This window comes from Esox lucius, chromosome 1 (assembly GCF_011004845.1).
Source record: "Esox lucius isolate fEsoLuc1 chromosome 1, fEsoLuc1.pri, whole genome shotgun sequence".
In the NCBI taxonomy this organism is placed as follows: domain Eukaryota; kingdom Metazoa; phylum Chordata; class Actinopteri; order Esociformes; family Esocidae; genus Esox; species Esox lucius.
The window spans coordinates 11887616-11903766 of record NC_047569.1 but is presented as its reverse complement, the minus strand read 5'-3'; the positions used below and the strand labels follow the sequence as shown (position 1 = coordinate 11903766).

Here is a 16151-nt window from a genome sequence, read left to right as displayed (position 1 = left end):
GTCAAAAGATCTCCGGGATAAAGTTGTGGACAGGCACAAGTCAGGAGATGCATAAAAAATTTTTTTTTACAGAAATGGTACAACACAGACCCTCCCTTGGTCAAGACGTCGCTCCAAACTGGAGGAAAGAGTCAGGAGGAAACTGGTCAGAGAGGCTACCAAGAGGCCTACAGCAACTCTGAAGCAATTGCAGGAATTCATGACAAAGAGTGGTCATTGTGTGCACGTAACAACAATATCACAAATTCTGCACAAATGTGGCTTGTATGGGAGGGTTGCAAGAAAAAAGCCACTCCTCAAGAAAGGCCACATGCAGTTACGACTGAGCTTTGCCAAAAACGCACCTTGTAGATTCTATGGCCACATGGAAAAGGTGTTATGGTCAGATGAGAGTAAAATTGAATTATTTGGCCTCAACGCCAAACGATATGTCTGGCGAAAATCCAATACAGCTCACCATCCAAATAACACCATTCTTACAGTAAAGCATGGAGGTGGTAATATCATGTTATGGGGTTGTTTCTCTGCAGCAGGGACTGGAGCACTTGTCAGGATAGAAGGAAAAATGGATGTGGCAAAATACTGTCAAATTCTTGAAGAAAATCTGCTGTTCTCTGCCAGAAGGTTGTCAATGGGAAGAAGAGTTATCTTCCAACATAACAATGACACAGCAAAACTGACTACACAGTGGCTGAAGGAGAAAAAGGTGAATGTCCTTGCATGGCCTAGTCAGAGCCTGGACTTAAACCCCATTGAAAATCTGTGGAATGACTTAAAGACAGCAGTCCACAAACTGTCACCATCATATTTAACTGAACTTGAGCAGTTCTGCAAAGAAGAGTGGTCAAATATTGCAACATCTAGATGTGCAAAGTTAGTAGAGACATATCCCAACAGACTAAAGGCTGTAATTAAAGCAAGGGGTTAAAGCGAGGTTCAATAAAATACTGAAACAAGGGGGTGTTCCTTTTTCCAACTCAGTGATTATGTTTTTAATTTTTTCTGACATGGTGTTATATCTTTCATTTGGATTTTATAAGTTGCACTGAGTAGATACAGCTGAATGAAACAAAAACAGTGTCCGTCTTCATTTCAGGCTGCAAAGCAACAAAATGTGATTATTTTAAAGGGGGGTGATTATTTTCTATACCCACTGTAAAATATTATGATAGTTGACATGGTTAATGAACTACAACATTGGAATCATTATTTGTAAATCCACAATTTCGTTGTTATTGCAAATATTTTGGAACTGTAATTAGTTTTATCCTACTTATAATCGCTATTAGTTACCCACCTTGCTACATCTTAAATAAACAATTTGGACAAACACAAGAGTATGTTCTATAATTTAGGATAACTATAAGGAATTATACATAAAACATGAGATACTTTATTTTATTTTTTATTATTGATTCAACATCCTACATTGGATGCACATGACTGATTTAAAATGTTTGTTACTTCAAACAACAGAAAACATATAGGTTAAAACAGGTATTTTATTGTAAAAGGTATAAACAGAATGTTTGCCATCATTTACTCAACAGTCCCTCAGAGACAAGAGTGAGCAAATGTATGTCATTCTTAGCTGAAGTACTCAATTGCATGTTTTTCTTAGACTAGGCTAAAAATATACCCTTTATTTTATTGATTCAAATTTTATTTAATTCACTTAATTTATCAGGCAACACAATGTCTATGTTGCAGAATGTAAATGATTAGTACTTAATGTTCATTAACTTTATTGTCCATTAACAGAAATCTATCAGGCAGGTCTAGGCTAACCATGGACTGCGAGAGGTTTGCATAAAAGGAAACAATAATTCTGATAAGACAAAGAATTAACTCAACATAAAACAATCTGGTATGCTTACAAATTGGTAATAGACCTATACATTTTCAAATATCAGCGATTTTTTCTGGCCAAAGGTTTTTTACTAATTCTAATTCTTTTACAAAACATATCAGAACAGTCTTCCAAATTCAAACTCCTGATGTGGCCCTCCAACCAAAATGTTTGCCTGCCCTGGATTTAATACAGTTCCATGAACCCTCCGGTTGACAGGTCTCTCTGGACCTGAAATCTTGTCTAAGCTAGGATTCAAATCAGTAAGCTGTCAGACTGTTTGCATCGGCGTTCCCTGGTCTGTATGGTACCACTTGGTTCTCCCCATTCCTCAATTCTGCATCGCTCCCCCTGGTGGCTCAAGCCTCCTGGTATTTCTTTGCCAGGAGCCATATTGCCAGTACAGTGATTAAGACCAGCATGAAGTTCATAAACAGCTCCTGCATAGACCGGTCCATTCTGCCCTGAGAGAAGTGTGACGAGACAAGAAGGATCTGGATTTTCACAACCTGGTTGGAAGGACAGGTCACTCTGTCTGGGAAGGATCACAGAAGATAGTATCTGAAATGGGGGAAGAAGTGCATCTTGAATTTACTTGGGACAAATTAAAACTGTACCATTGGCATTACCATTTTCAGTGCACAACAGTGTTTTCAGGTAATTCCCAATTTAGCTATGCCTCTTTCAATAAATGTGGCCCAGCCCATCTGGGATTAGCCAGAAATGTCCCATGGCTACTCCCAAATCTATTTCCTTAAGCTTTACATTTTCTTCAGTTGATGATTCTTTAAAGTAAGAAAGTAATTTCAAAGACAGTTCATAATCTATGTACAGTCCCTTTGTGGAAAGTATAATGTCAGATGTTTTACCTGGCTTGGTGTGGTGCGCAGGTCTTAAAGGCTGGTGTGTGGGTCACTGGTCCAGTCTAATTTAATGATCTGGATCTCAGAGTTCTGTCTTCTGTCTGTTGTACAGAGGGCCAAGATCCACCCCTAAAGTAGCCCACTGCCAATGGACCGCCCACAGTTCAGATTCAGCTTCTGGATGTTTCGGCCATAACGACGGAATCTGACACAGACTCCTCCACTCGCAAGGAACAGAGCCCAAGAATCTGACACAGACTCCACGACGGACGAGGGGCATAGCTAAGGAGATATGGGGACGTGTGTGTTATTTATAAAGGCCCCAGCAGATCGATTACATATTGAGGATAGCACTCCAAGCAGTTTCTGTATATGGTTTTGTTTTGATTTTGATCCTTTCACTAATTTCAAAAACATTTTATGGTCACTTTAGTAGATACCCATTTTGAGGAACAAAAGTGATTTATAGACACAGACAGCCGAGGTAGGGTTAGATTCTCCATTGCCTAACAGTTATGTATTGGTCTGCCTATCCTGACACTGGTAATTTATTATTTTTACACGCATAGTTTGATAGTGGCTTATCAGTATTTAGTGTGTCTTGTATTGAAAGAGTTACAGTAGTTTATTTTAACTTTGTAATAACAAAAAAACATTTTGTTTATCTCACTCCCTGTTATGGAGTATTCATTTTAGAAACAACAATATTCATTTTGTTAAATCAGAACCTAACTGTCACAGCCTCACATCTATTTGCACATTAAAAAATTTAGTTATTTCTGCTTCCTTCATGTTGATAGCAGTTATGTGAGTAAACTCAAGGAGCTGCGAAATGCAGTTTTCGTTTTCTTCCTAAAAATTTAACCTTTAAAAGGTTTAATCTATAAAATATTATGACTCAATTCCAGAAAGGTAAGACTCTAAGGAGGATGTACATCTCCTTACAACAAAACGGACAGGATCAGACACAACACAGCAGGAGGGAAAAACATGAATGTTTACGCTCTTTTCTTCACAGAAGATCGTATAGAACGATTTCCTGATCACCTTACTTCATGTTTTTCAGAAATTCTAAAATTGTATATCTGTTCCCAAGTTTTCCAAAGAACAGACCAATCCAGAGCCACCCATTGAGCCATCTAGAGCCACACAGCCAAAGCCTCCTCTCCCAGTTGGGTGTGGCCTGATGAATTGGGAGGAATATGTGCCACAAATGCAACCTTGTCTGCACCAGCGTAGGTTTAACACCCAAGGGAGATGCACATGGCAGAGATGATAGCGTATTTTTGTGAAACTAAATGAGAAGAGACATGATGCAGCTTTTAGATTTGACAACAGAAATTGGTTGGTTAATAAAAGTTATGCATTATAGAATGTGGTTTTGTAAGCACCCCAAACAAATTCTGATCAATAAACATAGTTCTTTCTTTAATAAGAAGAAAGCAAGCACTGGTGAGCTCAGCAATGCAATACAACCTGGTTGACCAAAGAAGACCTTTAAAGTGGGTGACCAAAAAAGATCACCCAACAGATCAGCAGTACTCTCCAGGAGGTAGATATGGATGTGTCAGTAATACCATTCACAGAAGACATTGCCAGTTGAACTGCAGAAAACAATCATTGCATGAAAAAGATAGGCAACTAAGTAATAAATATGACTCCTTTATTTTACATCATGACTCCTTTATTTTGTACAAATGTTTTTGTCCAAAAGTTATATATAGCGCTACAATTAGTGATACCATTTTTCAGTGATTCTGAACCAATTAATTATATTAAAGCTGACTGTTTGCACTTAACCCTGTAGTCATTGTACCATTTCACATTATTTCTGTCCAAGTACAGGAATGCAGAGCCAAATAAATGTCAGTGTCCAAATACCTCTGGAGTTCACTGTATGTATCAACTCATACAGTGAGCAACTAAGCTCTTTACTCATCTGAAAGTATTGCCTCACATGGTGTATATTATTGATTCAAGGTAGTGTTGATTGTATTGATGTGTAACTGAGCATTTTCTTGCAATTGTTATGCATTTGGCCAGGTCATCACTGTAAATAATAACTGGTTCTCAATCTGTTAACCTGGTTAAATAAAGGTAATGATTAGAAAACAATTCAAGGCCATCTGATGAATGATTATTGCCCATCAATCTGGAAGGGGTTATAAAGCCATTTCCAAGCAATTTGTGGTCATTCCACTGTCCAACCGATCATCTAAAAATGAGGAAATTTCCACTAGCAATCTACATTGGACAGGACGTCCCACAAATTCAGTCTAAGAGCTGATCGAAAGATGCTCATAGAACCCTAGGGTAACATCAAGTGATCTATAGGCCCCTCCTGTCACAATCAATGTTAAAGAGTATGAGTAAACAAGTGACTTCATCAACTTGGCCTACATTTAGTCAGAAAGGAAGAAATCTGCTCTCAAAACAGAATTTTAAGATACGACTGATTCACAATCAACTCCTGGGTTAAGAACAAAACTACTTTTGCTTTTGGTCCAGGCCAACTTGCAATCGAGTCAACCATGAATTCTGCATTGTACCAGAGAATTATTGAGGAGAATGTGAGGCCATTTATCAAAAAACTGAAGCTGAATCAAACAGGGATCTTGCTAATGGACAATGATCCTAAAAACGTAAGCAAAGCTACAACAGATTGGTAAAAAAGACGACATGGTGGGTTATGGAATGGCTGAGTCAAAGCCCAGATTGCAGTCCAAATGAAATGTTGTGGGGGGGACTTGAAGAAAGGCAGTGTATGCAAGAAAGCCCTCAAACATGAAACAGTTGAAGCAGTACTGTAAAGAAGAGTTGGCAGAAAAAACTCCCAATCAATGTATGAGACTGATAGACAATTACAAGAAACAGCTACATTAAGTTATTCCAGCAAAAGGGGGCCACATAAATCATTAAAGCTAGAGGTGTACTTATTTTCTCTCAACTAAGAAATTGTATTTCTGTGGATTTTCGATGAATAAATGATTGCAAAGTATCATATTTCAGTGTCATTTGTTAAAAAATATAACAGAAAACATACCGGGTACAACAGTTTTTTTTATTGTAGACAGAATGTTATCTCTAAAAAAGCAGTCCCTAAGAGGCAGGTGTGAGGAACTGCATGTGTTTCTTAGCAGACAGGACTATGCTGAAGCAGTAAAGCTATAAATTATATCTGTTTACAAATGTAATTCATTAACTTCATTTAGATTTCAGATAAAGCAGAATGTGAATGTTGCAGATGAAATGTAAGTGATGTTGATTAACTTCATTTTATGGACGATAATGGTATCTAGGGCAGGGGTAGGCAAACTAATATGGCAAGAGGTTTCATAAAAAATTATTCTGGCAAAACATTATTTCTGGAAAGATGGTAATACGATGGTAACTCAACATGAACGCACTCCAGTTTATAACTGCCACTTCTGTGGCCTGAACATGTATTTTAACTGAAAAATTGTTTACAAAACCAATCTGATTTGCCTTACTTTGAAATGATATACCCTGATGTAGCCCTCTAGCCAAAATGTTTGCCCACCCCTAAACTACAAGGCAGCCCTCCAACTGTTGGGTCACTCCACACCAGATTTTCTTGTCTGAGCCGGGATTTGAACTAGCAAGCTGTCAATATTGTTTGCATCTGCAGTCCCTGGACGATGAAATACAGTTTCCCCCATTCCTCACTTTTGCATCACTCCCCCGGGTTGTTCAGGCATCCTGGTATGCTTTGGCTAGTAGCCACATGAGCAGCAGAGTGATTAAGACTAGCATGAAGTTCAGAAAAAGCTCTTGCAAAGTCCGGTCCATTCTGTCCTGAGAGGGATAAATAGGAGGGACGAGAAGGATATGGGTCTTCACACCTTGGTTGGGAGGACAGGTAACTGTCGGGTAGGGCCTCTAAAGATCTAAAATGGGGAAAGAGGTTTTCTGTGAATTTTCTGGTGACTGATTATCTTATTGGTCTTGTCATCTATGTATTTCTGCAAACATTTCTGTATTTAGCAGTGCCCATTTGACTAAACATGGCCCAGCCCATCTGGGATTTTCCAGAATTGCCCCATGGTCACTTCGTATCTGCCTGGGTCTTTCCTCTATGTCCTACCCTTTCTCATATTGCACTTTCTTTAAAGTAAGACAGCAGCTGACAGATATATTCTTATCTATCTACTGTGCCTTTCTCGATAGTATAAAGTTTTTACCTTGCTTGGTCTGATGCGTGGGTCACTGTTGCTCTCTAGACTTCTGATCTGGATCTCAGAGTTCTGTCTTCTGTCTGCAGTCCTCAGGGCCAAGATCCACCCCTAAAGTAGCCCACTGCCAATGGACCGCCCACAGGTCAGAGTCAGCTTATGGAAGTTTTGGCTATAATGAAGGAATTTGACAGAGGCTACTCAACTGACTAGGGGCAGAGCCCAGAAATCTGACACAGGCTCCTCCACTGACAACAGGCAGAGGCAAGGGGATATGGGTACGTGTGTGTTATTTATAAAGGCCCCAGAGGATCCATTACAAAATGAGTATAACACTTCAAGCAGCAGTTACTGTATATGGTCCCTATGACAGTGTTTTTCAGATTTTGTTCCCTTTACAAAAAAAAGTTATGATTATAGAACAAATGATAGTACCAGTTTGGTAGATAGAGGTCAAAAGGTATAGAATGGGTTTAGGGTCACAGATAGTGATAGTACAGTTTGATTCTCCATAATCCAAATGGCTGTCAGTTCTGAACATTTTTAAACTGAGTTTAATATTGTTGTTGAAAAATAACTTTAAATAAGATTTTTGTTGGATATACATTTTGTTCTAGTGTAAATAGGTGAAAATATAAATTGTCATATAATACATGTAAGTGCTGCTGTAGAGATACAACCCTTCTTCAGTACCTCCTACGGGAATTCAGCTCCACTATGATCACTGCAGTCTACATACCCCCGCAGGTGGATAAAACGTGGATGCTGGAAGACCTATACGGAGTAATAAACAGTCTTGAGGACGCTCACCCTGTGGCAGTTTTCATTGTTGTTGGCTGTTTCAAAAGGGCAAGTATGAGAAAAGTTTTGCCGAAATACCACCAGCACATTAACTTCCCTACCCGTGGTGATCAGACTCTTGACCATTGTTATTCACAAATACGAAATCGCTACAAACTCCCCGCCGCGCATTTGGTAAGGCTGACCATTGGACCATTTAGCTCCTCCCATCCTTTAGAGAACACATAAAACAATATAAAACGGTTTCTCAGAGAGTTCAACACTGGAATGAGGGATCCATTACTGCTTTACAGGACTGCTTTGGAACAAATGATTGGCAGATTTTCTGTGATGCACTTGATGGGAACATTAATGAACACACAGACTCTGTCTCAGCATATATAGCTCTGGAAAGAATTAAGAGACCACTCCTAATTTTTCTTAAATCCGCATCTCTACATGTATGGCAGCCATTCCATTCAAATGTCTGTTAAGTTCCAACACAGGCACACCTCATTTTACTTAATGATGCACTGATTAAGTGATCACCTGAACCAAATCTAATTTAATGAGGAAAAGTATAAAAACCACTGCTGTGGTCATCAATATCCCCTTGCAATAGGACCAGCTAGATGGTTAAAACAGTAGTACCTCAAAGGTAATTTAAATTAAAAAAAATAACTATTCAGCATGACAAAAGAGTTGAAAAGAATTTCTATGAGTGAGGAAAATAATGGTTCAATTCTGGCTTTACTGGCAGAGGGATACAGTGAGCGTCAGGATGCTTCCATCCTGGAAATTTCAAAGATGGCGATTCATAAGAACAAGGTCAAGCAACAGACATGGGGGACAAAAAAGCTACAGAGTGTCAGAGGGCGAAAATGACCGAGATGACCGTCAACTCGAATTTGAATGTCGGCAAACAGCAGCTGGGGTTAAATGCACAGCGAGGATGGTTCGAAAAAGGCTCCTAGGATCAAGGCTGAAGTCAAAAGCTAGACAAAAGCTAGATCAAAGCTAGACAAAAGTCCTTCATCAATGAGAAGCAAAGAGCCAGACTGAAGTTGTCAAAAGACCATAAGGATTGGACCGTAGATGAATGGAGTAAGGTCATCTCTGACGAGTAACATTTTCAGCTTTGCCCAACACCTGGTCGTCAAATGGTTAGACAGATACCTGGAGAGTCCTACAAGCCACGGTGTCTCGCACCCACTGTGAAATTTGGTGAAGGATCATGATGATCTGGGGATGCTTCAGCAAGGCTGGAATCGAGCAGATTTGTCTTTGTGAAGGATGCATGAATCAAGCCAAGTACAATGTTATCTTGGAAGAACACCTGCTTCCTTCAGCTCTGACAATGTTCCCCAACGATAATTGGTTTTCCAGCAGGACAATGCTTCACAGGCCATTTTAACAGCTTATTAGCCATTCATGGATGACATTGATATAATAACTATCAATATAGGTGACGATAACTGACTTTTTCATCAGGTGAAGACAAGAAAATCATGTAGTGTTTGTTTATTCTGAACAAATCCTAATATCCACCAAAAGCACATGCCTAACCACTGTGCTACGAAGTTATGTTGGATAATATGGAAAAGACGTATATATGATCATTCAACATTGGATATTTATTCTTGACTAACAGGTGCAGTGAGTTTCAAAACCTAGAGAAATCAAACCGATTTTTGAACCATTTTGATGAAAGCCTCAAATTCTTCAGAAAGCCTCAATTGCCCATCATTATTGAACAGTACTGACAGGCTTTGGATATCTTTTTATATCCTTTTCCATATTTATACATTTCCATTACATTGTTACACAGGTCTTTTGACAGTTCTTTTCTGCTTCCCATGTCTCAGTATCTAGCCTGCTCAGTGAATCCACGTGAGAGCTAACAAACTCATTGACTATTTATTCACAGACACTAATTGCAATTTAAAAAGTGTGTGTGTCAACTTGTGTGTCTGGCCAAACATGGAAGGGTATGTAAACTTTTCATCAGGGCCATTTGGGTGATTTCTGTTATCATTATAATTTAAAAATGACCCAAACAACTCTGTGATAATAAATTACTTCATATGATCACTCTCTTTAAATAAAAGTTTTTTTTCTAAATCAAACTTTAAAAGTAAAGCCAAACTTTCGCAATTTCTGCCAGGGTATGCAAATTTATGAGCACAACTGTATATTGACTAGTAGGAATGTTTGCCCCTATTCTTTACAGTACTGCATCAACTGTCATGTTCGAGGGCTGTTATGCATACATGGTCCAGTTCAAGTGCCCCAACAGCATTTTGATTGGAATAAGGTCTGGTTTACCTCTGCCATCCCATAACCCAGTGGTTCCCAAACCTGTCATGGGGCCCCCCAGCCATTTCATCTATTAGATGTATCGCAGAGCTAACTCACCTGAATCAACTCATTAACTTATTAACAAACCCTTAACCGTTGAATCAGGTGAGCTAGTTCAGGGCTGCCATAACCCACCATTTCTGCTTGTTGAATCATTCTGTTGTAGTTTTGCTTGTGTGTTTTGGATCATGGTCCAGTTGTAAGATCCATGTTTAGTTCAGCTTTTTGACAGTCTTTCACTATCGGCTCAAGGGACATTATGGAATTCATTGTTGACTCTATGACAATGACTGAGTGAATAGGTTTTTGAAAAGACACATTTTTGAAACATGCTGGAACTGAAGATGGTTGCAGTACAAGCCTGACAGAGCTTCACCCGGGAAGACACCCAGACACAGAGGATTTTTAAAGGTCGCATACTTCAGGCAGTCGTGAAATGCAAAGAATTTGCAATGAAGTACTAAACATGATGCTAAAAAAATTGCCCAATTATTTTTGGTGGCTTCTAGTCAAACAAATTGTATTAATTCCATTAAAAAGTAAAATATTATTGGCACCCCTGCATTTAGTACTTTGTTCATGCTCCTTTTCCCCTGCTTCTGGACTTTCCTCATCAGCTCACCCAACAGGTTTTGAAAGAGATTTAGGTCAGAGGACTATGATGGCCATAGCAAAAGCTTGACTTTATGGTCAGTAAGATGTAACCAACTTCTGCAATTCTCCAACTGTGATCTTTGGAGATGTTTGACCACTTGAAGCATCTTTCTCACTGGGCTGGGGGGCAACCTAAAAATGTGTCCTATTCCAGGCAGATTAATCACAGCTCCAGTTGATTTACATTTCTTAGTTATTGCTCTATTAGCAAAGATGGGTATTTTCAGGTGTGTAACTATCTTTTCATAATCATTGCCTGATGTGTGAAGATCAACAAACGTATGTCTCATTTCAGTTTCCCATGTTGATGGATGACCAAGGGAATTTTGGCTTTGCCACCTCATATTCATATCCCAGTGAAACAAGTGATAGTTTTGATCAGAATATAAATCAACTCGATTTTGTTCATACAATTTGTTTTAAATAAAAGTCATTTTTTGTTGTGCTGTTTTTTAAAATTACAATTATTACACTTACTTTATGTTTTTTTTTATTGTAAGATCAAGGTAAGAAACAACAATGACAATCTTCATCTAAGGTGTCAATAATTCATTATGGCACTGTATTTTCAAAAGTAAACATATTGCTGTTATCATGTTGTACAGTCTAATCACTCCTGTGATCAATCCTCTTTTGTCTAATAAAATTAAACTGAATTTAGGCACACAGCCAATATGGTGTACATAAAATATTCAATTCCAGGCTGTTTATATGTATATCTGTGTTTATTACGTTTCATCATTATATAATTCTCAAAATATTTTTTTCGGCCTGCTTTGTATACATGTAGCATTTAAAAAATAATTCTGGATTCCTCTAACAACAGGAACATACAAGGTAAAACAGTTATATTGTTGTAAAAGGTATGAACAGAATGCTTGCCATATCTTCTTTAACACAACAGTCCCTCTAAGAGGGAGAAGTGAGTAACTACATGTCATTTTTAGCAGACAGAGCTAGGCTAAAGCAGTAAAAATATACCTTTCATTTGTAATAACTTAATTCGTTTTAGATTCACATTGACAGTGTATGAAGAATTAAAATGAGATGTACTTCATGTCAATTTATGTCTATCTGTTGAAATGTGTAAGACGAAGGTATGTAGAGCACTAGTAAACAGTGAAATGTCTGAATGAACACACCATAAATACACTACAGGTCCAAATGTAAATGAACCTATATATTTCCAAATAACTACCCTTTTTCTGGCCTGAAAATTTTATTTGACATCTGAGCTGCCTTCCGTTGAAATTTTAAATCTAGATGTGGCCCTCCAGCTAAAACCAGTTGCTGGGTCACTCTGCATCAGAGTCTTGTGTCTCAGCCCGGATTTGAACCTGTAAGTTACAATGATCCTTTACATCAGCAGTCGCTGGACTGTAACAAAACACCTAATTCACCCCATTCCTCAATACTGTAATTTTCTCCCTGGTGGTTCAGGCATCCTGGTAGGTCTTGGCTAGTAGCCACATGAGCAGCAAAGTGACTAAGACTAGCATGAAGTTCAGAAAAAGCTCCTGCACACTCCGGTCCATTCTGCCCAGAGAGGGGTGAATAGGAAGGTGATTAGATAAGAAGGATGTGGGTCTTTGTCCCTTTTTTGGGAAGACTGGTCTCTCTGTCGGAGAGGGCCTCTGAAGACCTGAAATGGGATGAAGAAATGTACTTTGAATTTGCTGGTGACAAATTAAATGTGCATCCCATCGGTCTGACTACAATCATGGTCTATACAGTTTTTTACTTAATTCACCATTTAGAGTAGCCCACCAGACCAAAGGTTGCCAAGTCCATCTGGCATTTGACAGAGGTGCCCCAAGGCCACTAAAAGTCTGGCTGTCTCTTTACCCCAGCTCCTTCCCTTCATCTAGTTGCAATTTATTTAGAGTAGCTTGACAGTAACATGGATGACACATCCTTATCTATCTACACTACCGTACTAGTATAAATGTAACGATTTACCTGGATGGGTCTGGTGCGTGGGTCTGACAGATACTGCTTCTCTCTAGCCTTCTGCTTTTCGTCTGAGTTCTTTGTCTTTTTGTCTTTAGTCTTGAGGCCCAGGATCCACCTTAAAGTAGTCCACTGCCACTGGACCGCCCACGGTTCAGATTCAGCTCCTGGATGTTTTGGCCATGATGATGGAATCTGACACACACCTACTCTACTGTTAAGGGGCAGAGCCCAGTTGATATGGGGACGTGCATGTTATTTATAAAGGCCCAAGCAGATCCATTCCAAGCAGTTACTGTATATGGTTCCGATGGTCCTTCTAGTTTTTGTAGATTTTAATTCCTTTACACTTTTCTATTTTTGATTAAAATGTTTCCTGATTGAACAAACCAAGGTCCGGACTGGTAGATAGATATCAAGAGGCAAAGAATGGATTTAGAGGCACAGACAGCCGATTCAGGGCTTGATCCTCTGTCGCCAAACAGGCATGTGTGGTCTGCTTAACCATACTCTGGCAATTGAGTTTTCCATACAGGTTTTTATAATGGCTTATCAGTTGTTATTGTTGTGCCTTGGTGTTTATCTTGCTCCCTGTCATTCATTTTAGAAATTACAACAATAGTTAAAAAAAATGTAAAAATGAGTGAGGTAATAAATTACTGGATAACTTGTGACAGAGCACAACAGCTAACCACACAGCTATTTGCACACTCAACAGCTGCTTAATAAGTGCAGTTTTACTACAAATCTGCTGCTGAACTTTACCTTTAAACAGGCCGGCATGCACACAGGCTCACTCACCCGGGTCACAGATGGATCTTGCAGCTGGTCTCATCCCAGGCATTGCTAGAGGATTATTGTAATCTTAGGGACTGTCTCTTCATGGAACTACCAATTATGTTCTTGTTTCTAATTTAGTTTGTGTTTTGTACGTTGCCCACGTGTTGTTTCCTTGAACATAGAAAGATCCAGAGGACAGGCAAATACAGTGCTGGAGCAGACTTCAAGCAAAACCACCAAACTATATGAGTCTTCAATACAAAATTGCACTGCTATGTGTGCTTTTTTTGTCTGTGTGTGTATGTGTTTGCACATTTGTGTGCATGTTAACAAAGCCCATATCTGTCCTAAGCCCACTCACTAGTCTGAAAGACATATTGGTGTGGGTCGGGGGGGAACCCCTCCATCTGACCAAACAGCTGTGTTCATGTAACACATCTGAGTGCTCTACCAAATCACATAAGTCAAATTGCATTTGTGTATAACTTTGATAAACAGTATTCCAGAAATTACCTTTGTTTAAATCCAAAACATATATTGTCTCACTCGTCTCTAAATTGTTTGATTGTGCGTTCTTTGATGACTTATCTTGCTGTCAATGAAATCTGGTCAAATGTCTTACCTAAATGTAGGGAATATCATGAACAATGACCTACAGTGGGGAGAACAAGTATTTGATACACTGCCGATTTTGCAGGTTTTCCTACTTACAAAGCATGTAGAGGTCTGTAATTTCTATCATAGGTACACTTCAACTGTGAGAGGCGGAATCTGAAACAAAAATCACAATGTATGATTTTTAAATAATTAATTTGCATTTTATGTAAGTGGGAAAACCTGCAAAATCAGCAGTATATCAAATACTTGTTCTCCCCACTGTATCTCCCATAATTATAATAGGATTTTATGAATCATAAATGGAACAACACATTCTTCCCTAAGAAAAGGGTCATAACTTGGGTTGGCGTGCCATACCTTCTGATCAGGCAAGAGCATATAACGTCAGCCTGTTGGGATGTATGTTCCTTGCCAAGCCCAGCCCTCATGGATAATTTTGAATGGAGCTACAAAAAGCAAAAAGTTTTGCACAAAAGTACTCCCCCTCTTGTCTTTTACATACAGTCCAAAAACAGTGTCCCTGCCTGAACACAGGTTACAAGAGAAGGATTTGCTCATGAACTCACTGTTTTGTAATCTCATGACTTTGCTTATGAACTTTCATTTTTAAATCCCATATTCCTGGATATGGGCGACTGAAAAGCAATGTGCTCTCTTGTAGAGAACCCACTTTTTTGCCCTGTTGCCAGCTGTTTAAGACGCATGTCCCGAAGCAGACAGGGATGACTGGAGGCCAACATGCTCTTTGATTTCAAGTGATAGCAAGTTGACCGAAACCCAGTATCCTTGTGCGGACATCTTTACTAGGGAGACAATGGTTTGGACCGCTCTGTTATTCCTTTGTTCAGGTTAATAATATAATATACATCCATTCAGATCAGATAATCTCAGACATCCAAGTAAAAAGGTCAAAATCCAAGGTTTAATACATAAATTGCAGGAGGGAATAACTGATAATTTGTGGAGATTTATTACATGCTTGGCTGGCACTAGTGCCAGGAGTAAATGTTTTTAAAAGAGAGGATTTTAAGGACAAAACATTTCTAAAGCACATGATCAGGTCCCAGGTACCGCACCTGCCAAAACCCAAAGACCTAGAGTGCACCCCTGGTGTTGCTCCGTGAAATCACACTTGGCATGCTGAAATAAATAGAAGATAGGCTTTTACTGTGGGAAATGTCTGGTTCTGCGAAGGAAAATTCTTCTCTGCACCAATTGAATGGCGGTCATGTTTCACCTTTTATGGGATGGTAATTGCGCATCTTGGCATACCTGTTATAGTCAAAGGTTCTGTGCACCGTGCTCAATGACTCCAAAGTTCTGTGCACTATGCTCAATGGAGGGCGAACTACCTTTGAATCAGTCAGAATGCTTGAACAGTGAAACAACAGCACCTGCTGGCCTGGCCATTGGGTTGTTTCACCACCTTGAGCGTGCACTGAAAAGAATGACATAGGACTCTCATTCCTTCCCACGCTGATTGCTAGGTGCACGTGACCAAATAGGCCTAGAGGAAGTGGCGGGTTGATCCAGCACACGCCTAGAAAGAGCAGAGAACACCTGAAGAGCAGAGAATCAGTGTGTTCAGAGTTCAGCTAGGTTATTTTGTCATGGCAGGTGGGTCTCCCAGCTAGCTCAACACAATGGCTTTGCCTTGAAAGTCACGACTGGGATTTGTCTTTGGGTCATCTTTATGCATGTGCACAAATTTTTTTGTGTGTTGCACCAAGTAATGAAAGTAAAAGAAATGATTCCAAGCAATCTCGTTACAAGGCGAAATGTTTAATTACATAGTGCCCTTTTAGTAGTTTAATATGAACTTGCTCTACCAATTGGCTGCAAATCTCATCCTTATTTGAGTGGAAATATGAGAAATATTCACAGGAATATTAATGTACAATAAATGCTTTCTGGCTATTCTCCCCAAAATAGCTTCTAGGAGTATGGTAGCAAAGACACAACTACACACATTAAAGTTTTAACTTCATATTGTAGGCACTAAAGAACACAACAAATACACAACCCATCACAATGCATGGAATGGTAGTCAGGCGCCTGTTGACATCGCCATGCCTCCTCAATTTAGGGTAATCCTGTTTGCTCTAT

At 39.2% G+C, this 16151-nt stretch overlaps 3 protein-coding genes across 3 annotated transcripts; all 3 read right to left on the bottom strand.

The window, feature by feature from the left end:
• Nucleotides 1-1440: 1440 nt before the first annotated feature.
• On the bottom strand, nucleotides 1441-2922 carry LOC105024082 (sarcolipin). Its single transcript, XM_010893753.2, has 2 exons — nucleotides 2719-2922; nucleotides 1441-2410 (listed from the first exon to the last, which is right to left on the bottom strand). The coding sequence occupies exon 2, from the start codon at nucleotides 2305-2307 to the stop codon at nucleotides 2209-2211; it is 99 nt and encodes a 32-aa protein (XP_010892055.1). The 5' UTR covers nucleotides 2308-2410; nucleotides 2719-2922; the 3' UTR covers nucleotides 1441-2208.
• Nucleotides 2923-5760: 2838 nt separating this feature from the next.
• LOC105024081 (sarcolipin-like) lies at nucleotides 5761-6996 on the bottom strand. Its single transcript, XM_010893752.3, has 2 exons — nucleotides 6915-6996; nucleotides 5761-6620 (listed from the first exon to the last, which is right to left on the bottom strand). Exon 2 carries the CDS (start codon nucleotides 6520-6522, stop codon nucleotides 6424-6426), a length of 99 nt encoding a protein of 32 aa, XP_010892054.1. The 5' UTR covers nucleotides 6523-6620; nucleotides 6915-6996; the 3' UTR covers nucleotides 5761-6423.
• A 4842-nt stretch (nucleotides 6997-11838) lies between these two features.
• On the bottom strand, nucleotides 11839-12734 carry LOC105024080 (sarcolipin). Its single transcript, XM_010893751.3, has 2 exons — nucleotides 12657-12734; nucleotides 11839-12339 (listed from the first exon to the last, which is right to left on the bottom strand). The coding sequence occupies exon 2, from the start codon at nucleotides 12230-12232 to the stop codon at nucleotides 12134-12136; it is 99 nt and encodes a 32-aa protein (XP_010892053.1). The 5' UTR covers nucleotides 12233-12339; nucleotides 12657-12734; the 3' UTR covers nucleotides 11839-12133.
• Between the last annotated feature and the right edge of the window lie 3417 nt (nucleotides 12735-16151).